Raw genomic sequence first — 21,767 nt, 5'->3', positions numbered from 1 at the left:
AAACTAGGGGGTTTTGACTACTGAGTTTAGTCCTGCTCATACCACAGAGAAAAGATGCAGGTTCTGCCAGCCTTTGCAGTCTGAAATAAGTGTGGGGCAATGTGGTAAACCAGAGGATGAGGTGGAATATACCTGTGTGAGCCAAAAGTCTGCAGAATGAAACCATAAAAACCAGGGCCTTGCACTTCATCTGGAATTCCCTGATTCTTGTCTGTATCAAAGGGTAAGTTTTATGTAAATATGTCTGGAAAAAAAAAAAAGAAGAGAAGGGAAGAAGAATGCAGGCCAAGTTGTCCCACAGGACAGGGAACCCTTGTTAGCCGTGTCTGCTCTATGCTGTTCTTGCAAACAAAGATAATTGAACAGCTTTGCAGGCTACTGTAGGCAGGGTAAAATCGTCTTGTAAATATGCTTATGAAATCTTGCTTGACGTTTTTAATATTGGCTTGACGTTATTTTGCTTGACATGCTTGATGCTGCTTTCAGATGTCAAGATTTGTTGACATTTTGTTGTCGGCTTCATGGACTACTTGTGATGTATGACAGAACATTTGAGTATGGAATGTTAATGGTTTGTTTATGAGTAATTCTAATTTTTGCAGTTTAATTTTTTGCTTGGCTTTGCAGATGCTTTGGCCTTCTCCTTAGCCGTGGCAAAGACGTTCGGAGTGGGGACATGCATCTTCTAGATTTGGTAAGGATCTTGTATTAATTAAAATTATTACTGAATTTTGTTACGATTGTGAGTGATCTCAGGATAGACAGATTTAGCCACTTCTGCACACTCGTTGATGGGGATTGATGCTGTGGCTTATGCTATTGAGGGTGAGGCTCTGGGCAACTGGACTGAATCCCCATCACTGCTACAGAGTTGGAATGTGACCTGGTGCTTGGTCAAGGATGTTGCCCAATTTTGCAGTCCATCATGAACGCCCTCAGTTAGGGGCCTGAAATGAGAAATGTGGAACCTTATTTTTGGAAGTGCTGAATATTAAAAAGTTTTATAGCATAATTATCACTGTAAAAATTGAGGCCTAAGCAGCTTCGACGATAACACTGAGAATTAGTGGGTGCTTTATTTTTATGACTAACTTTCCATCTATAAAATTATGATCATCTGACTTCACAAGTGTGTTGTAAAAACAAACTTGCTAGTATTTATGAAGTACATGCTTGTCGCAGTAGTGAGTAAACAGAAGGGTCCAATACTACATGAATAATTTTGCTTTTTACCAGGCTTTGGATTGCCCAGAAAATAAGGTTGATAGGAAGATAGACACACTGAACACCAAAGATAAAATATTGACTTGGTTCTTAATAGCTGAATAATGTGTTTTGTATGCTGAATAAGGCTGGATCTCAAGATGCTTTAGAGTAAAAATTTATTTTTAAAAAAATAGCTACTTAGGATAAAATAAAGCACATCTGGCGTATTAAAATATAGTGAAGTAGAAGGTATGTTAATGTGAAACATCTGCCAAGTTCAGCAGTTTGTAAGAGTTCTGATTTAATTTGTTTTGTTGTATTAAACACAGTGAACTACGTCCTGTAAATTCATGATTAAAGCCTTAAACATTTAAATGCTTTACCACTCAGGCAGGTGTTTCTTTTTTTGACTTGTGTTTCCTGGGTGGTTTTGGTTGGTTTTTTCTTTCTTTTTCCCCCAAACAGCAACAAAAAAAGCAAAGCCTCTGCAGCCTGGAGTCCTGTCTTTCCAAGTACTTGGCTGTGATCTCACCTACACCTTTGTGAGGTGAAATTTGTTGTCAAATGGCCACCACCAAAATGAGCTGTTGGTCTTCGGGTCTCCCTAGACAGATGTTCATACCACACACATACATAACAATTAGTATTAATTGGCCTTTTTGTAGTATCAATAAGGAGACCAAAGACTGCATGGGAACTCTTATTCTTCTCTTCAGAGAGGATCTCTGTTACAGGACTCTGTCACCTGGACTTCAGGTGCTTGCCCTTCTCTTTCCAGTGCAGTAGCTGTTTTGTGGGGCTGAGACTTCATAACATAGAGATTAATTTAAATAAAAATACATAAACATACCTTGTTTCCAGGAGTCCATGGGTAAAAGTTCTGATGGGAAATCATACGTGATCACTGGGAGCTGGAATCAAAAATCTCCACACTTCCAATTTGTAAATGAAGAAACACCAAAAGGTATGAACTTTGCCAGATGTTATCCCTTGCCGAGGCAAATGCCTTACGTGGTAGCTATCAGATCAATTCTCTTTTCTTTCAAAATGAATTCCACAGAAAGACTTATAGCATGGGATATATTCTGAGAAGGTAGGATGCCAGATAGAACATAAAAATCTGAACAAAATAGAAGGCTACGAGAAAACGCCTGTCTTCAGTAATAAATACCTTGTAAAAATAACTGTATCCGGGTAGGAGGCTGTATAGGTGTGGGGACAGGCTGCAGATGCTTTGTGCACTATTAGAGCTTCTTAAGACTCCCACTGAGAGTTGCACTAAATGGTTATTGCAGATTTCTTCTTTGCTTCATTTCTGTGGTCAGTTCAGATTTTTCTGAATCCCAAGTTTTAATTAAAAGAGAGAAAGGATTCCTGTATCTGTGAAAATGAAACACTCCCAACTGTAACCTGAAAATAGCTGATGCTGCATTGCTTTTGAGTCCTGGAACAGGTCTGTCATTGCTTCTTTTAAAATGTCAGCTGAATTATCTTTTCAATCTGTTGTCACAGTTGCATGCCAAGGGTTGGGGAAGTTAATGGAAATCGACTGGGCAAAGTCATAAAAGTCAGCTGCTGGGTACAGTCTGCTGCTGAATGCCATCCTACCTAAAGGACACACTTTCTCATTTGGTACCAGGAGAGATCTGGGAGGTCACTGAGTCCAGTTGCCTCCCTTCGGAGCATTGTACTGTATAGTCAATTTTTTGAATCACACAGCTGAGATGGTCTTAAATGCTGCCTTTAATGGGGGGGGGGGGCTTAAGTGTTGTCTCAGTAACTTCTGAAAACAACTAAAATGTAATTAGGCTAGATGGCAAGAGATCTGCACTGTGGAGTTAAGTATGCAGATCTCTTATAATGTTAAATGAGGATTTTTGATACATTTCGGTGGGATTTGAAAAAGAAAAACTTTTATTCTCTTTAATAAGATCATTTTCTTGGCTTGACGACTTAAGTTTCCTTACTCTCTAGTATATAGTCATCTTCTTTTCATGTTTTGAAACTCCTAGGTTGTTGAGATGTTAAATTACAGGAAGAATTGAATTCTGCAAAAAGTTTCTTTGTTCTTTCATGTTACTAGGAAAGAGGTTATGGAATATTTTGTTTGAAATACTGCTTTTAATACTATCACTCTGTTTTTTCTCACTAGATAAAGTATTGTTCATGACTACCGCTGTGGATTTGGTGATAACTGAGGTTCAGGAACCTGTTCGATTCATTCTGGAGACTAAAGTCAGAGTTTGTTCACCTAATGAGAGATTGTTCTGGCCCTTCAGCAAACGTAGCTCTACTGAAAATTTTTTCCTAAAATTGAAACAGGTAACGCTTTAATAAATAAATAAAATCTACAGTTAATTTGACAAGGTTGTTTTGCAAATGTAGCTGGTACAGTCAGTTATATTGTTTTGAGACTTGAGGAGTAGGTTTATGGTATAGTGTTGAATAAATACAAATGCCTTGGAAGTAAAGATGAATTTTAATTATTAGTGCCTGTTGGCAGATCAGAATTTCACCGTAGTTGTTTCTCCCTATGACTGGTAAAACCTTTACCAATATAATGTTCATATGTCAGCATTTTGTTTGTGAATTGAAGAGGTACAATAAATGCTCTTCAGTTTTAGAAAAGCTATCCTTCCCTATGCTAATTGTCGCTGGCTATCTAAAGTTCCCACAAAAATCTGGATGTCCTCATTTCAAAGCACATTTTGACGGCTTTGATGAGGATGTGAAGTTACATAGAGGCTTACGGATTTTCCAGCCAAACCACAGAAATAAAATGAACAGAGGATTTACTGCAAACCAGAGCTATGCTGAGAGTTGCTTGCATAAGGGTATAGTAGGGTAAGTATGTAAAACTAAGGGTTAAGAGAAAAATGGCTTTAATATAGTCCTGGTGACATGCTATCTGCTGTGCCACTAAATTGATTTTATCACACAAATCCAACTATTTTTTTTTTTTTTTTAGATGAGCAAACATCCACCTGAAATTAGAAAATAAATTATTTTCAGTGGAAGTCTGTTGGAAGCAGAGATTTCACACATACCCCAAGGGTATGTGGGGGCAGAAAATCCAAACAACCACAAAAAAATCCCTAGAAGTCATTAAAAACTTTTACTGTTTTTTCCAACTTACTTTTTTACCTTGTCCACTAAAAAGGAAAGGATTATTACTGTCCAGGATATTCAAAATAACAGTACAAGGCAATAACTTGGTCTCAAAATAAGGCTGGAAAGTTAAAGGTCCAAGTCTCTAAAGAGAGGATGAACTTGAAGGAGTTGCCATTCTTCTGCTTTAGAAATTACTGTTCTGAAATGGAAGTCCTGCTTAAAGAAATGGGAGTACACAGAAGCAAATAACAACGTGGATGCATGTGCTCTCTCAAGGTTTAGTAATTCTGGGTGCAGCCCAAAAAAGCAGAGTTGGAGTCTTGATTTCTTGATAGGTGTTTTTTTTCTTTAAATAGGTTTTTTAATGACCCAAGAGGCCTTTTTTTTTTTTTTTTTTTAGGTCTTTTTGCACTTGTCTTAAAGTGATAGCAAATAGTGGCATCTTGGTAGCAGCAAAGATGAGGTTCACTAAGGATTCTTCTTTGTGTATGTCCTCGTTTTTACATAAAGTATGAATGAACATTTTGGAAACTTTCCTTCAAAATTTAAGGTGGAAAAATTCTTTGTGGATGAGATCAGTCTTTTTATTTAGGATATTTTTGAGGTGGAGCATGGAGATGTTGAACAGTTAAGGCTGTTGGGCTATAAATATTCTACAACCTCCAAAAGGTGCCTTTTCTGTTTGGTGGTTTAAAGGAAGCTTATCTTAGCTAATTCTGTACCTTTTGTCTTACCAAATTCACAGGCATTGTGACTTAGCTAATTCTCTTTTTTTTCCACAGGCACTGTCAGGTTATCCAACTTCCAGTGTTTACTAATGGAAGATTATCAAAATTCATAGTGGAAGCAACAAATATAGAATGTACTGCCTGATAAGCCTGGAAGGGAAACCTGTTTCTATGGAGTCATGATTAGCCTATTAAAAATACAGCTGTGTAAAATTGGCTTATCTTACTTTGGCAGTGTTTCTTTATTCGGAAATGGTGAAAGCAGAGGGATTTTATTTGCTCAGATTACATTTAGTGATTTAGTCATTTTTAGTTTTGATGCATTTCTCTTCATTTTTAATACTCCAAAGGATAAAATTGAGCACTGGGAGCTTAGTGTAGAGTATAATTATAAATCTTATTCCCCTCTTTTCTTCACTTCTTTCTTTTCTACTCCCTATTTTTATATATTTATGAAAGAAAAAGTTCTAAATCCTGAGACGGTATAAAAATTTTAGAACCACTTCACAAAGAAGAATCTTCCTTTAAAGGAAAGGAACGTAACAAAGCATTGAAAATTAAGGAGAAAACAGAGCCACATAATAGACTTTGGGCCTCAACGATTTGTGTTCCTGCAGCAATGTATACACAGATGCATGGCTTGGAAGCATCGTTAAAGACAATTGTCATGGCGGGAAAATAAATATGAACAATTTTATTAAAACTCTCCTTTTGCTACCACCAGTATCCGCAGAAAGTTAAAGAAAGAAATCAGACATAATTTTAAAAGTTTTCCTTTTAATTTTTCCGCTAATCTTTATTTAAAGGCAGAGCTGCTTCATGTTAAGGAACTTTGCTCTCTTCACCATTTGTTGGACAGATGCATTTGCAGCTTTAGAAATCTATGCATTTGTGTCCAGTGCATTTATGGTTGAAAAGATGATTTACCTGCGGCAAGCAATCACACTTCTGCTCTAAGATATTCCTGCCTTTTGGGTGTGGTGGGCTTACGGCTCGTTCTAGGGCATTAGGGACAGAAACACTTGCAGGCCTGCACGATGCATTAAGTCTGCTGCAAGGAATGAAAATTCCTCGCTGTAGAATGTGATGGAAATTGTTTCTCAGCTCTCCTGTTCCAGAAAGAAAAGGTAGAGCCTTATGAAGTAATCTGGGTAGTTGTATAGCTTTTCTTAGTAAAATGAAACTTCCTTGTTTCCCAGATAAAGCAAAAGGACAGAAAGAATAACTCGGACACGTTATATGAAGTTGTGTGCCTAGAAAGTGAATCTGAAAGGGAGAGAAGAAAAACTACAGCAAGCCCTTCTCTTCGTCTGCCCCAGTCTGGGTCACAGGGCTCGATGATTCCTTCTCCTCCAGAGGATGATGAAGAGGAAGGTGAGTGGATTGTATGCTTTGTATACTTTGAAACAAAGGGCGGTTGGTAATAAACACAGTTATGAAACGTGTCAAATCCTTTCCAGTCAGAATCTGGCTTGCTGATTATTTTTTTTTCTTGCTTTAATGCTGTGAGTATTTGATAACCAGTAGCCCTGCATTCCTGGATCAGCCTCTCCCTTGTCTGACACTTCTGTGTCTATGCTTTTCTCAGCCCAGGCCTCATGAAGCCTCCAGTGTGATATATTTAGAACAATGTGAAAAGAGGCTGCTAAAAATTTGGGATTATCATGTAGCTTCTGCCCCTCCCCAAGCAGCTGTGAACAGATTTGAGAGTAAAAACGAGAAGCTGATATTATTTGGAAGTGTAAGCAAGCAGCATGTTTTAGTGCAGGGGCAAGTATAGACATCTGTAATACATAAAACTATACCAGGACCCGCCCAGCTTAAAACTTAATGCATTTTCAAGATCTATTTTCTGCTTTTTAAAAATTCTCTTAAACCGAAATATGGACTAGTTCTGAGTATATAAACATCTGGCCTTACAGCTCTGAACTGAAATGTAGATGACTTGAGTCTCTGCTTTTTCACTTTTTCTACTGGCCGTGGGTGAATTGTTTCACTTCTCTGCTTTAATTTCCCTCTTTTTGAGGGGGGTTATGACACAGGCAGGGGGGAAGGACGAGAAAGATGGTTTGAAAATTAACCCCTTTGCAAAGTGTTATCCCTTAGCAGTCTCTAACCACGACAGTGAACCACAGTGGTATTCTTTTGTAGGCCAGGAACATATGTACATGCTGTGTTTACGGTTGATACGACTTGCAGCATTGCAAGTGTCTGCTGACAGGCTCAGGTGTCAGTTGAGAAAGGACAGATTTAATGAAAAAGACTCTATTTCCTCAGTAGTGCAAAACCAGTGTTGACTACTGTATCAATGAAATGTAGGATTTGTATGTACTTACTGTGAGAGTTTAAAAATATCTGGGAGTACATCAGTTAGTATTGGTTTCAAAAAGAGTTACTGTGACTCTGCTAATCTTCTCCCTCTACTGCATTTTTGAATGCGTTTCATTCAAAAAGCTGTTTAATTTAAGCCAAGAAAGTTACCAAAAAGCACTAGCTTTCAAAGTAGAAGTACAAACCAGTTAAAAGTAAAATACCTCGTGGACTTCCACGGGTCTGCAACAATATGGCAAGCCTGCAGCTGCTCAGTGGAACCACATTGATTTTTATTGTCTGTTTTGCTTTTATAGTAGTGTAGTTTTTGACATACAGAAAGTTGTGCTCTTTGAGAATTTTTGTAGTCATCCAAAAGTTTAAGGTAGAAAAATAGAATTACTTCAGTGGGCAGGGACCTCTGGAGGCCTGTAATTGTGCCTCTTGTTCAGTGTGAATCCAGCTGGATAGATTGTCCTGTTGTGGTTTGACTGTCTCCTATCTCCAGTGATCAAGTTTCCACAACCTCTCCGGGCTGTTGTTATCAGTTTGGCAACCCACATGGTAAATTGTTTGCCTTATTTTTAACGAGTATTTCACATGTTGCTGCTTGTCTTCTGCCTCTTGTCACATCAGTGTGAGAAGGGTCTACTTCTGCCTTCTCTGCGTTGAGTGCACGAGCGCTGCATCCACAACTGGGGGGCAGTTCTTGCCACACGATGAGACAATTGAGAGCCACATTTAAATCTATAAAGGTAGAGTAGTGGCTGTTAATCTCATAGCATCTGCTCTGTTCTGTTGGCAGACAATGATGAACCACTCTTAAGTGGTTCTGGAGATGTTTCCAAAGAGTGCGCAGAAAAAATTCTTGAGACGTGGGGAGAGCTGTTGTCCAAATGGTAAGTGGCAAAATCATTCTGAAAATTACAATTCTGAATATACTCATTCTCTTTGCTCCTTCTGCTTGGAGTTTTTGTTATTTCCAGAAGCCAGTTGAGATGAATTAGTGTGAGCTTGATCCTCTTTGATCCCCACAACACCCCTTATTCTCTGGTTTCATGTTTTCAATTTCTCCAGAGGGTGTTTTAAGTATTTTCATTTTTGACTGCATGCTTAAGTGAATTTCTATAGAGTATTTATGCTGTGTGTTTAGGTGGTTATGTCTTAAATGAGTATTTTACTTATCTGTGAGTTTCACTGGGATTTTGTTAAAGGAAAACCTAAACTAAATAGTATAAAGAAAATGCAGCTCTTCCTTTGTCTTTATTTTGCATAGATCACTTCCATTCCTCTTTGTAATTCTGATGTAGTTCACAGCCAATTTTTCCTGCAGCTGTCATATCTTAGTAACTGTAGCTTAAGAATATGGGAGATTTGTACTTGGATAGCAGAGATGCTTTTCCTCCCTTATCTAAAGGAAGATGGCTCCAGAGCCTGCCAAGAAGGAAGTACATGAGCTCTTCTGTTTTTTTCCTAGAAAATGCCAATTTACAAGAGTATTTCTCGATAGTCAAGTTGCTAATGCAACACCTGTCCTCCTTTCATGAAGGATCTTTTATTCATCTTGAAGTAGCCTGAGCAGTTCTAAGAAAGTGATGCTGATTATTGCAAAATTCAGTTTTGGGTTTTGTTTTTTTTTTTTGCTTTTGGGTTTTTTGTTTTCTCAAAGGGGGATGACAGGCACAACATCAGACTGAGCTCAAATATGCTGCATTTTGACTCTGGCTTTAGTCGTTGCCTTCTGCTTCCTGCTGTTACTGAGGAGCAGGGCAAGGGGTGTACAGCAAATCAAAGATCTGAATATCAGATCTCGGGAGCAGGACAGCAGAGGTTAGAGTAGGTCATGCACTTTAGATGAGGAAAAGTACTGATGTGACCACTCAGCCAGGATTCTCTTTAAATTAAGGTTATTTCAGTGTAGCTTTATTTTTTATTTTCTGCAATTACTTAGTACTTTTACCTCCATTTTGGTTTTGCACTAATATATTGCACTAATTTGGTAAGAAATTGGATATCAGGAATGGACACTTTCATAAGAAAGGGAAGAATGGTAAAATCATATATGATGCCTTTTCCCTTCCTCTCCTAGACTTGTAGAAACCTCTTTAACAGATGAGCTCTATGCATCTGCTGCTGTGAGAAAGTTTCTTTCTACTTGAATTTTTTTGTAATTCTTCCAAGAACTCAAAGATAATTAAGCCACCTGACTCCCATTGAAAATGTTTTGGCAGCTCTAAGAGGATATGAAGTGCTTCTGTGCTAATGCTGGCAACAACTTTAATATGTGTTAAAGGGCTTTCCTTCTTAAATAAAAATGGGTATTTGGAAGTAATGATCCTTGAGCTTTTAACATAAGAGGATTGAAAATCATAAAAATCAGAGTTCAGGTAGTTTCATGCTATTTTTTTAGAATCCTGTAATTAGATTTGTATAGTAATTAAATATGCATTGGTATTTTGTGATTTCTAAATAATATTTGGCTCATATTTCATAACTGCTGAGTCACACAATTTTCTCATTTCAAAATAGTTTGGAAGAATCTAGTCATGTGTGGCTTTTAGTCTACAGCCTTACAGTTCGTGGCTGCATTCACTGGAATTACTGTTGTACTTATTCTGATCTGAGATTAAGTCAAAGCAATTTTATAGGAACAAAGAAATTGAATATTTTTGTATATTGCAAGTATTTGATATAACTGATTTTTATATGTTTATATATTACAAAGGTATAATAAATGCTCTATAATGCTATGATATATGTCTATAGATATGAATGTCTATCGATATGGATGTAACTGTTATATAAATTGCTTATAGTTGGTTTCGTTTGGAGAAAACAAAGCAAAGGAGGATGTTTGTGCTACTAAATTCTGTGCAATATATACTGAATTAAATGTCTTCATTGCTAATCTCCAGATTACTGTGTTGGAACACTGTAGATGGAGAAAGGCAACAAGGAGTCTCTGTGTAAAATTCTCACCCATACATCTGCTAGATTGTTAACAAACATTAAATACCAGTTTATTGTTAAGATAATGGGATTGATATGACACAAATTCTTTTTTTTTGCCTGGCTTTGTCTATCAGTCCTCTTAATCATTTTACCTGGAAATTTGGTAACTGCAGAAAAGTTGTAATTTCTTTGATTTAAGGGCTCTATCTTTTGGGAGTTTTATGTATAAACCACAGCTTAACTTTCTGTAACTGCACAAATTATATGTAGGTTTAGCTTTTACAACGTACAGTGCTGTAATTTATGAGCTGTCACCAGTCTCACTTGAAAAAACTGTTTAGATGGGACTGTCTTCTACAGTGGAAGCTGCTTTAATGCATGGGTGTAGTCAGACAACCATGTGAGATTTTTTTATAGCTCTGCCTGTCTTCTCTCCTCCCTCACTGAGAAGGTTACCTGCCTGCTTGGGTGTGGGAGGTTTGGAGAGCAGTATATGCTTCTGCAGACTAATTCTAGTTTTGGTGTAGTTTGAGCTTGGAATTTTACACAGCATGGTATCTGCCCTCTGGTTCTAGTTTTTGCAGGAGTGTTTTGGTTCATCGAGTGTTTTATACATTATATTTAAATTTAATGGGAATCAAGGAAATAGTTTTTGGAAAGTGCTTCTCCAAATCTGTGGGGGTTTTTTTTCATGACTTGAATTTCACTTAACTCTGGCAACATATGGACTGTCTTGAAATTCCTGTCATTGGACATGTTTGATGTTACGCACCAGTTGTTGCTCATGTACTAGTTTATTTGTATTGGGATAATAGTAACAGTGCCTTTGCCTACACCCAGGCACCTCAATTTGAGCGTGAGGCCAAAGACATTGTCAGCGCTGGTGAGAAGCGGTGTCCCTGAGGCCCTGAGAGGAGAAGTGTGGCAGCTGCTGGCAGGGTGTCATAATAACGATCACCTGGTGGAGAAGTACCGAATTCTCATCACAAAGGTAGAATGCTTTTTTTCATTTTTTTTTCCTACCATATGTTAAGGAATGGAAATACAGAAGCTTCTGAGTGTGCACTGTCTTGCTTAAAGGTTTGTGAGCGGATCTGTATTTAGTGTATCAACTCTTGGAGGGAGGATTGAATTATACTCACTAGAAGACCCTACCATGCACTGCTAGTTGTGGCATTATCTCTACTTAGAGTACATTCTTCATAATAGTCCTCCTTCCGTTTCACTCAGATGAGTTCTGAGTTAGTTTGTCAAAAATTAGTATTCTATTAATTGCTTTCGTAATTGACAGAGATTCAGGGAGCTCATTTCCTTTGCTTGTTCGGCTTTCCTGAATGAAAGCTGAATTTTGCTGTATTGTCTTCGCATTTATGCTAAAAATCCAATGCTAGTTGAAATTGCAGCCTTTTTTGATAGGAGAAAAACAACACTTTGGACATTTTTGCACTAGACAGCAGTTTTTTAACTTCTCATCTTGAATGCTGACCTCGGTAATGTAAGAATAGAAGATAAGAATCATATATACAGACATCATTCAGTGTTTCTCAAAGTTCTAGAGTAACGGATCAATCACAATGAAATGTCACTTCCTTACCCAGAAAACCGTTGTGTTAATTTGGATTTGATCATTATCTATATAGATACATTGTATCTAACCTGCAAGTCTAGAAGGACTGTATTAGAAATTATTGGTGATGCAACTCAGTACAAATATAACAGAAATTAATTATTCACCAGTTAAAAAAGCAAACCAACAGAATCAGCCTTTGTATATCTATGTTCTGATGGCACAGATTCGCAAGGAACGATTAAAGACCTTATTAGCTTCTGAAATGAAACTTGGTTTCTGCAGGAATCATGCAGGAAGGATCCTACACGATTGAATGTATTGTGTTAGATTAGCTAAAAATGTTCTGCCATAAATACCTGCACATGCTTGTTGCATATAGAAGAAACTTGGTGTGAATTCCTTAATATTGGTGTATGTATTATAGAACTATAACATTTTTGGGATTTTATGGTGAATAAATCATACAAATAATGTGGAGGTTGAGTGCTCTGGCAGGGAGTGTATCACAGTTACACTGTTGTGTTATTTTAATTGCCTGGTGAGTAGTTGACAGCATCACTTGTTTCTCTGTTTCAATGTTTTGGTATCAGAGTGGAAAAGATGGTCTCTTTGTGGCACAGTTGGTGACATGTACTGCTACTATCTTTGTGATCTAGAAAGCAATAGTGTAACGTTGCGTTTTTAAATCTGTGAAACCTTTCTGCTCGTTTACATTTGGCAGGGACAAAGGAAATAACCTGCATCTAATGTGTTGGAAGCATCTCTAGAGTCCAAGTAAAAGGGAGAGTAGGCTGATCCAGCACCGTGCTCTGCAGCAAAAGGACTGGCCATACCTGCAGTGGTCATTCAGAGTTTAAACTATTTAAGAAATTATAATAATGAAAGAAAATGAGTACTGAATTACTACTTTCAGGCTCTGCTGTAGTCGTATGAGGTCTGTAGTATACTACCAGCATGCCACAATAACTGGCTCGACCGAGTGAAAACAAAGTCTCCTTTAACCTGGAGCTGCCATGGGAGACCACTGCTGTGGCTGTTTGTCTTATTGTGATTTAAATATGAAAACGGGCTGGGACACTTTCTGTAAAATGGACAACGGTTGGTGCTTTGAGTTGCTGGGGGGTTCACAGTGGAACTGTGATTTCTTCCATCTGCAGACAGTGGTAGAAGGGTAAGGTTTCAGAAAAGGTTGTCAGACATGGAAGTACTGAAGATGACAACAGGCACCAAGTGCAGAATTGTTTGGGAGGCTGATGAGAACATGAATTCAAGACCCAGGAAGGTAACACTGGCAGCCTCGTCGTATATAGTATGTGCTGATGGTATAATCATGCTGGATTGCACTTTAGCTTTCATTTTGTATTTCATACTTCTCATAGATTATTTGATAATTTTGGAGTTGTGACTAATTCTTAACTGCTCTGAAAATAGTAGCTCAGTTACAGTCAATATGCAGCAATGCACCGGAGTAAACCTGTCTGGGGGGAAAAAGAAAGCTATTAATTATGTGAAGGCAAGGGTCCCTTATATTGTTTTATCATTCTCATCATGCTTGGCTGTGTTTTGCATGTCACTGATACAAATTCTTCTCTGGCAGGTATGCAATTATTTGCATTACCATGCATTGCAAATGGTTTATCTGAGAATAGCTGCTGTGGCGTAGAGCAGAAGCACCAGGAGTTGATGTAAAACCTTTGCTCTTCAGTGCAAGTAGGAGATGCAGTAAGCCTGTTGGTGTACTCATAATCCAGTGCCCCTTCTCTCTTAATGTTGATCTCTATTCCTGTAGCTGCGTTTGATTTCTGTCAGGCTTTTCATGACCCCATGCGGCAGCACAGTCCCAAATTAATAAGGATCTGTGGTGACAGCTGCTTCAAAAGCTTCTGGCCTCTTTCAGGGATTTTTTTTTTTTTTTTCCTCTTGTGTGCAGGGTGTTGGATGGAGGCGCCCCAGTATTTCTTCTGGTGTTTGCTTTCCTGTGCAGTTCTGGCCCCTGGTGCTTGGCAAATCTGTGTTTTTTGCTTTCTTTTGCAAATTAACCACTGCAAGGATAGCTTTTTGTTTACTGTTGACATGTGGCTACTGACTGATTGAAAAGGAAATGTCTTCTGTTGTGTTCTACCTCTGAAGGCTGTGTCTAGGTCTCTTCTCGAGTCTGACTTGTGCATTACAAATGGCATTGAAAATGTGCCGCGTGGTGTGCTCGTTGCGTTCTAGTCGCGATTATTAATTATTTGATCCTTATTTCTTTGATAAACTCTAGCTGGGTTTTTGTACTGCGTGCTTTTGTTATTGCAGTAGTGTCTAACTTTCACCATTGTGGTTCTTCCACAAATTACTTTTGAGAATTTGAACACCATCTGTGTGGAATAATAAAGCTTTTAGCAACTCCAGATTGCCATGCTCGTGGTGGGGAGTGTGGATGAAAGCCAGCCCAGTGAATTAAGGTCATGTCCCTACTGGGGACAGAAAGCAAACTCTAGGTAAAATGATCTAGACAATCCCTTTGTGAGGCATCTGTTCCTGGTAGGACTTTGGCAATCGCGGCTATGGCTGTTAATCTTCAGGCTTCCAGCCACTGCAAGGTGGAAGAGACATGGGGACTCGCTCCAGGTATTAATGGACACCTTCAGGAAAAATAATCCATGTTTTTGACAGTCATAGCTGGATGGAAAGTATTGTTGAGTAGAAAACTTGTAAAGTGAGACACACAGGTTAAAAAAAATAAAAATCATGATACAAAGAAAAATAGACAATAGCCACTTTTCAGACAAGGTCTTTAAAAAGGATTAATACAGCTACTGAATCTCTCAGATCAGTGATGATCTCTCAGTTGAGAAGTGCTTCATAATACCAAAATTTTAAGAACCTGACATTTACAATATTGAGGAGAAAATAAAAGCTTTTGGATATAGGTCTGTATGGGAGGAAATAATGTAGAGAGGAAAAAACCATGAACTGTTGTACCAGATAAATACACTATATTAAGAAAATTACGACGTGAGGGACATCTTGTGGCACAAGTAAAATAAAATACTCCAGTGGCAGGAGGAGTATCCTGGAATGTTACCCTGGGGTCACCACTTCTGGTAGAAATTCTAGGCCCGGTAAGAGATTAATTTGTTCTAGTTTTTCTTAAAGCAGGACTCTTGCTACCCACTTTATCTTCCCACTATTTTTGTCTCCATGAGTAGAGGATTACAGTACACAGAAGTCTAACAAATATACTCATCCGTCTTGGTGCAAATTATACTAGTTTTTAATGAAGAAATAGATTAAAATGCCACAACCATTACTTGACTGAATGTGTTACTTCAGCAGTGGCATAAAATGTAACAGTGCTTTAGCTGTGGGTGGTTAACACTTATTTTCCACTTGTATCACAATCGCATTTCCATATGTTCATATAATTTAAGAAGAATACATTTAATTTTCAGGAGTACGAAGGGCCATGATTGTGTACAATCAACTGAAATTAAACCTAACGTACATTGTGAATCACAGGATAAGAAGTATGACGTAGCCTTGCTGTCAGCGTGCCTGAACCTCTAGATCCCTTGTTTGATTAGTTTTGATCACGTGGTGATAAAAGTTTAATTACCTTTCACAAGCAGTAGTTTTCCCAAGAGTTCTTGTTGTAACTGAAATTCTTGAATACCTTTTAACAGTCTTAGATGAGGTTGTATTTTATCGCTGTCTGGAGTGGGAGAGGTCTCTACAGCACAGAAATCTTGTCAATCTCTCGCAGACCTCGCACCTGAACCACACTTATTAATGTCTTTTAGAAGTGGTTCTTGCAGAGAGCTGGTGTGGGAGGCAGGTTATCTCCAGCCCAGTTACCTTCCACTTGCAATTTATACCCTTTGTTGGCCACTTCGGTCTGGTTTCTGGTGCAGGGCTGCTTGAGAAAATTAACTGGAGATCTTGCCAGTTTGGGCTTGGGTGTTTTAAGCAAGCAGGAGTAAGTTGGCATGAACTTTGAGCAGAGTTATTGCTCTCAGCTTTGGAGAAACAATAGAATGTCAGTTAAAGGAAAAACAGATCACTCTTCTACAGAAATACCCATCAGCTGTATAGGAGTTAAGCTTGTAATAAAAAGCTAAATATTGAGGAGTTTTTGATTTGCTGGTGCATCTTTTGTTTTGAAATTTCAGCAACCAGATGTTGTTTTGGTCAGTCTCAGGATTTCCAACGCTAACCTTATTTTTATATATCTGAGATATATTTAAAGTTCAATGTATGTTGTTTTCTTAAGGATGTTTATAATGTGTCTATTCATGCCTAAGGATCCAGAAATACTGTTGGAATCAATTGGTATGTAAATAATTCTCTGCTTTGGGAAGATAGGAGATCATTTCTCCAGCAGTAATTCAATCACGGCTTGTTTTTTTGTATAACCACAATACCCTTGCCTAAATTTAATTCAAAGTTTATGTTTCCTAGCTACGGTTCTAGTACTTTAGTTGCCATGAGTAGAAACGCCATAAATTATAACAAAAATGAAGGACAATAGTAAAGGGATCTTTTGGGGGGTAAAGATAGGGTGGAAAAATCAAGTTTTTGTTTTCAGGCTTTTGCACAAGACTAACTGAAAATCTGCCAGGCCATCCTGTTGTCCAGCACAGATTTTGACCAGTACAAGTTGTATCATAATTTTTTTTTTTTCTACTTACAGGTCAGCTAAAATCCTAAGCGTTGCAGTGTGATTGCTTTGAGATCTACCTTTGGCTGCAATCCATTTCCCATTAAGTATTCCACAGAATGACAAAATGTTTAGCTTAGGTTAACTGAAACCTTGGCTTTGCTGGTATCAATTGAATTCCACGTGTGGACTTAGACTCGTAAGGATGCCAGTTGCACGCTTTCATTTTTGACAAAAGGACTTTAATTGCTGCGGAGCCTCGCTCCAGTTTCTTACTGGTTTAATCGGTTCCAAGCCCAATTCCTGTCGTGGTGGGCCTGTCCTAAGCTCTGGCAGTGGAACAGTCTGGTATCTGGGTCCAAGAATGAGCTTCCCCATACCACAGAAACGTGTTTTCCAGCATGTCAAGTGACTAAAGCCCTCTTGACAAACAGCTGATGAGATACCAGTGTGCTGTTGTGACATCCTCGCCTTGCGTGCGCAGAAGAGGTTTTTCTGGTTAAATACGCGCGACGGTCCGAGTTTCTGGTGCGAATCTGCGTTGAAGTGCTGGGCTGTGAACCTCTGCCGTCTTTGCTCCCTGGGATGTTGTCGGGTTCTCTAGTTTGGCAGGTGTAGGTCGTCTCGGGGACGGTCGGGGATAGCGATGCCTTTGCGGTTCGTGTATCCGTGCGCAGGAGGTGCCTCCCTGCCCCGCGCAACATCTGGGGAAATGGTGGGACACGGTGCCCAGCTCTGCCCTCGGTTCCAGGTGTCTCCTAAGCAACACAGCCTCCCCCTAGGAAAGACACGCTTATTCCAGAATAAGTGTTTCCCCGAAAGGGCTCGGATGGAGGAGCCTTAAACGACGACTCGGTGTTTGAATTCGGGTCCTGGCTGGGAGGGTTGTCCTTCGCCGTGCGGAGAGGCGGCCGTGGGTGTGCGGTGGGTGTCTGTCTGTCTGTCTGTCTGTCTGCAGGGCCGGGGCGTGGGGCTGTGTCTGTCTGCAGGGCCGGGGTATCAAGGGCGGAATCTCCCGCCGGGACCCACCGCTTCTCCCGGAGGCTGCGGGGTCGCGCGGGGTGAGGCGGCTCCCGCCATCGGCCGCTCGTGACACCGCCCTCCCGAGCGGGAAACCCGCATTCCCGGGGCTGCGGCCGCCGCTGCCGGGCCCCCCATCCCCTCCCCCGGCGGCGCTGGGGCGGGCCGAGGGGAGCGGCCCGGGGGGGGGGCTGCTGCGGCCCCCGCTCCCCGCCGGGTCCCCGCCGGCGCCGCGCCCTCCCCCGCCGCTCCCGCCGCCTCCCTCCCCTTCCTCCCGCCGTCCCCTCCCCCCGGCTCCGCATCGCCGCGGCCGGAGCACACGCCGCCCGGTGCCGGCGCTCGGCCGAGGATGCTCCGGGCTTTTGTTTCCCCTGCGGCAGGTAAGGGCCGGGCCGGCGGGGCAGGGCTGCCGGGCCGGGCTGGGCCGGGCGGCGGCGGCCGGAGCGACTCGGGCCGGGAGAGGCGGCGAACAAAAGCGCCGTGCAAAATGGAGCCAGGAGAGAGAAGGGCTGGACCCCCCCCACCACCACCTCCCCTGCTCGCCGCTCCCCTCCCCGCGCATCCCTCCGCCTGGATGCCCGGCGGCAGGAATTTCGGGGAGGCTCCTTCTCCCGCAGAAGGCTCCCCGCGTTCCCCACCGGCCGGAGCCCCGAGCCCCGGCAGTGGCGGGGGGCCGGGGGGGAAGGAGGCGCGGCGGCAGCCCCGGCCGGCAGCGGGGGCAGGCGGCGGCGGGGAACGGCCGTAGCAGGGCGTGGGGGTGGAGGGGGGAGAGGCGGTTTTGTAAAACACTTTCCCCTTCTCTCCTGTCAGCCTTTGGGAGGACTCTCGTCCTGAGTCGGTGAAGGTTCCTTCTCCCTCTTCCCCCAGCCCCTCGGCCCTCCTCGGCGAGGCAGCCCACCCAGGAGGGCTCTGACAGCAGCCCCCTCCCGTGTGCGGGTGTGAAGTTGCTGACATGACTGCTGCTGGGTCCCGGTGCACCGGTAGCGGCGGGGAGCCGGATTTAAAGGGGAGTTGTGCTGCAGACAATGCACAGCAGCAGCATCTGGAGCAGCCCCGGGGACCAGAGCTCCGGTTTTGACATTGCTACACACACAGCCCCAGCCGCAATGACAGCAGCTGCCTGGAGTGGCTGCAGGCAGCAGGCAGGAGCATGAAGTGAAGAGATCACTGCAGTGCTCAAGATGAACTCCTCTTTGGTTGGCAACCAGAGTGGCCGGCCGTTCTGTCTCCTGGCCATTAGCTATCTGGAGACCATCAATTTTTGCCTCCTGGAAGTGGTTATTATTGTGTTCCTCATGGTGCTGATTATTTCGGGCAACATTATTGTGATATTTGTCTTTCACTGTGCACCTCTGCTGAACCATCACACCACCAGCTACTTCATCCAGACTATGGCGTATGCTGACCTCCTGGTGGGTGTGAGCTGTCTGGTGCCTTCTTTGTCTCTGCTGCACTACCCTATTGTTTTGAGTGAGTCCTTGGTTTGCCAAATCTTTGGTTATGTGGTGTCAGTGCTGAAGAGTGTCTCCATGGCCTCTTTGGCATGCATTAGTATTGACAGATATATCGCCATCACGAAGCCTCTGACCTACAATACGCTCGTTACCCCGTGGAGACTTCGAATCTGCATACTGGTCATTTGGCTGTACTCCTGCCTGGTCTTCTTACCCTCCTTTTACTGGGGAAAGCCTGGATATCACGGGGATGTGTTTCAGTGGTGTGCCAATTCCTGGAACACCGATCCCTATTTTACTCTCTTCATCGTGGTGATGCTCTACGCCCCGGCTGCTTTCATCGTCTGCTTCACTTACTTCAACATCTTCCGCATCTGCCAGCAGCACACCAAGGAGATCAACGAGAGGCGAGTGCGCTTCAGCTCGCAGGATGGGGAGGCTGGGGAGGCGCAGCCCTGCCCGGACAAGCGCTATGCCATGGTCCTTTTCCGCATCACCAGTGTCTTCTACATCCTCTGGTTGCCCTACATAATCTATTTTCTGCTGGAGAGCTCCAATGTCTATAGTAACCGTGTTGCGTCCTTCTTGACCACTTGGCTTGCCATTAGCAACAGTTTCTGCAACTGTGTCATTTACAGTCTCTCCAACAGTGTCTTTCAGAAGGGGCTTAAGCGTCTCTCAGGGGCTATTTGTGCCTCTTGCGCTAGACAGAGGGTAGCTAAGGACTCCTCTGCCTCTAGGAGCAAAAGATCTTCCAATGGATGTCATGTCTGAGACGCCCATCAGCTGGACTGGGAAGTGCAGGGACAATTCCGTAAATTGCAAAATAAGTTAAACGTGATTTTAAGATGTCCAGATTTGCAAAAAGGTTTCTGAGAAATGCTGCTGACATAGAAGAATCGGGAGCACATACCATTGTGATTTCACTTTAAAAAATTATGGCTGTGGAGGAGGCTGTGGAGTTTCACCTCCATATTCATTTTTAAGAATAAAGCTGTATCTTGACACTTACCTCTCCAGCTGGTGTGACTGAATGGAGTGGGTGTCTGAGAGCTTCGGCAAAATGTAGTCTTTCTTACAGCTTTACTAGGTTCTTTCGAGATTCGTGCTTCACATGTAAATGATAGATCTGAAGTGGAAATGTCACAGTATATGGTATATTACAGGGATTTTTTAATATATGCCAAAGTATATTGACACAGTGTTCCAGCATCATAACAGAAGGGGCCAAACAATTTGTTTTCCAGTGCTACCTAGACAGGACTTCTAGAACAGGAGTGAACAATGTGAACATTTTAGTGTGAACTTGAAAGTCTTACTGAGCCATGAGTGCAGCAATGTGATCTGAACAGTCGTATGCTTGGGAGGACTGATCTGGCTTCCGTGCCCCGTTTCTCCGGTAGGATGCATGTGTGCAGTCAGAGTACGGCATCTACACTTTCCTGTTTGTTGTGAAGTAAGAAGAAAAACTTGGATCAGACCAAATTTAGCAGTTAAATAAAATGTGTTTTGATAAGCTAAGAGAAAATACATGTCGCTTTGTGATACCAGAGTTGTGGCAGCCACTCGAGGATGATGCCAACATGTGAAAATTATTCTCAAACCAGTGGAGAAATGCCACGGTTTTGTATGTGGAAATTTTCTCAAGAACAACTTTAAAAATAACATGTGCCCTTTTTTTTTTTTTTTAATCTAAATTCTTCTGATATTTTGCATACTAGAACTTAAGGGGAAAGCAAAGAAAACAATTGTCTTCTAAACAGCTAAGGGAACTATGCTGTAAATTTAACTGTAGTATTTGAGTTATTCATAAGTGCACAGAGCTAAATCAGAGACATTTTTCTTTAGCCTTCATGGGATTAAAGATGGTTCGAATATAGCAGGAGCTAAATCCTGTTGGCAAACGCGTATCTAACTGGTCAGAGTCAGTATCTGAGAAACAAAATCTCATTGACCACAGCAAGCTTTTTCAAGCTAGCTTAGAGTAAATATTTTTGAGTTCTGTAACGCTGTTAAGAAGGCAGTATGGCCCTCAAATTTGATTGGCTTTTCCTAAAGGATATCCTTATCTCTTTACTGATGCCATATTGGAAAATGAAAGTGAACCAAGTATTCCTGTAATAATGGATTACAGTCTGCATCCTCTTCTCTCCCCCTGTCCCTGGTACAGGGGTGCTGCCCCGCCACACCTCTGGTCTGAGAGCTGGTCGTACGCCGACGCGTTGGACTGCTACGGGCTCGTGTGTGACAGCTGGGGTGTGCTGTTAGTCATAGTGGGAATGAAAAAATACTGGGGAAAAGTAATCTGATTTTTTTTTTTTTTTTTTTTTTTTAGAATTAGGGCAATTCTATTGGCCGAAGGGGAAGACTCAGTATTTTTGTTAAATGGTTTCAGGTCTGCTGTTGTGAGAGATCAAGATCATCCTCTAGTTCAGTACTCTCCCCCCGCAAGCACACGCGTACCCTCCTCTCTGTCTGTCAGGAGCCCCGGCCTCTCGTCTTTGTGCTTTGCCCTGGAGGGTGACAGCTTGTGTCTGTCCTGTCACGTGCAACCATTCCTACAGACCATCCTGCTTGCTGCCCACCCACGGTTACTCCAGTACAGTCTTGTGAGCTTGCCAGTGAAGAAACAGCGAAGGAAAGGGAGAGCGGCAGGATGGAGCGCTGCTGGCATGGCACTCACGGCTGGCAGGCAGGGGCTCCTCCCGGGGCTGTGGCGTGTACCTGTTCCTGGGTTGGATGGGGCAGAACCCCCTGCTACTGCTGCCTAGTTT

General features: G+C 41.8%; 2 protein-coding genes across 4 annotated transcripts in view; both read left to right on the top strand.

Annotated features, from left to right (window-relative positions):
• RABGAP1 (RAB GTPase activating protein 1) overlaps positions 1-21,767 on the top strand; it is a 73,534-nt gene that overhangs the window by 19,906 nt on the left and 31,861 nt on the right. For all 3 annotated transcript variants that reach the window (XM_074923469.1, XM_074923470.1, XM_074923471.1), the window contains exons 8-13: positions 628-694; positions 2,068-2,170; positions 3,359-3,528; positions 6,245-6,419; positions 8,161-8,254; positions 11,148-11,298. In XM_074923469.1, the coding sequence (XP_074779570.1) occupies positions 628-694; positions 2,068-2,170; positions 3,359-3,528; positions 6,245-6,419; positions 8,161-8,254; positions 11,148-11,298 (760 nt within the window). The remainder of the gene's footprint in view (positions 1-627; positions 695-2,067; positions 2,171-3,358; positions 3,529-6,244; positions 6,420-8,160; positions 8,255-11,147; positions 11,299-21,767) is intronic.
• GPR21 (G protein-coupled receptor 21) lies at positions 17,842-20,000 on the top strand. Its single transcript, XM_074923791.1, has 2 exons — positions 17,842-17,919; positions 18,350-20,000. The coding sequence occupies exon 2, from the start codon at positions 18,721-18,723 to the stop codon at positions 19,765-19,767; it is 1,047 nt and encodes a 348-aa protein (XP_074779892.1). The 5' UTR covers positions 17,842-17,919; positions 18,350-18,720; the 3' UTR covers positions 19,768-20,000.

This window comes from Athene noctua, chromosome 20 (assembly GCF_965140245.1).
Source record: "Athene noctua chromosome 20, bAthNoc1.hap1.1, whole genome shotgun sequence".
In the NCBI taxonomy this organism is placed as follows: domain Eukaryota; kingdom Metazoa; phylum Chordata; class Aves; order Strigiformes; family Strigidae; genus Athene; species Athene noctua.
The sequence above is the reverse complement of the archived record's forward strand: the minus strand, read 5'-3'. Positions and strand labels throughout refer to the sequence as shown.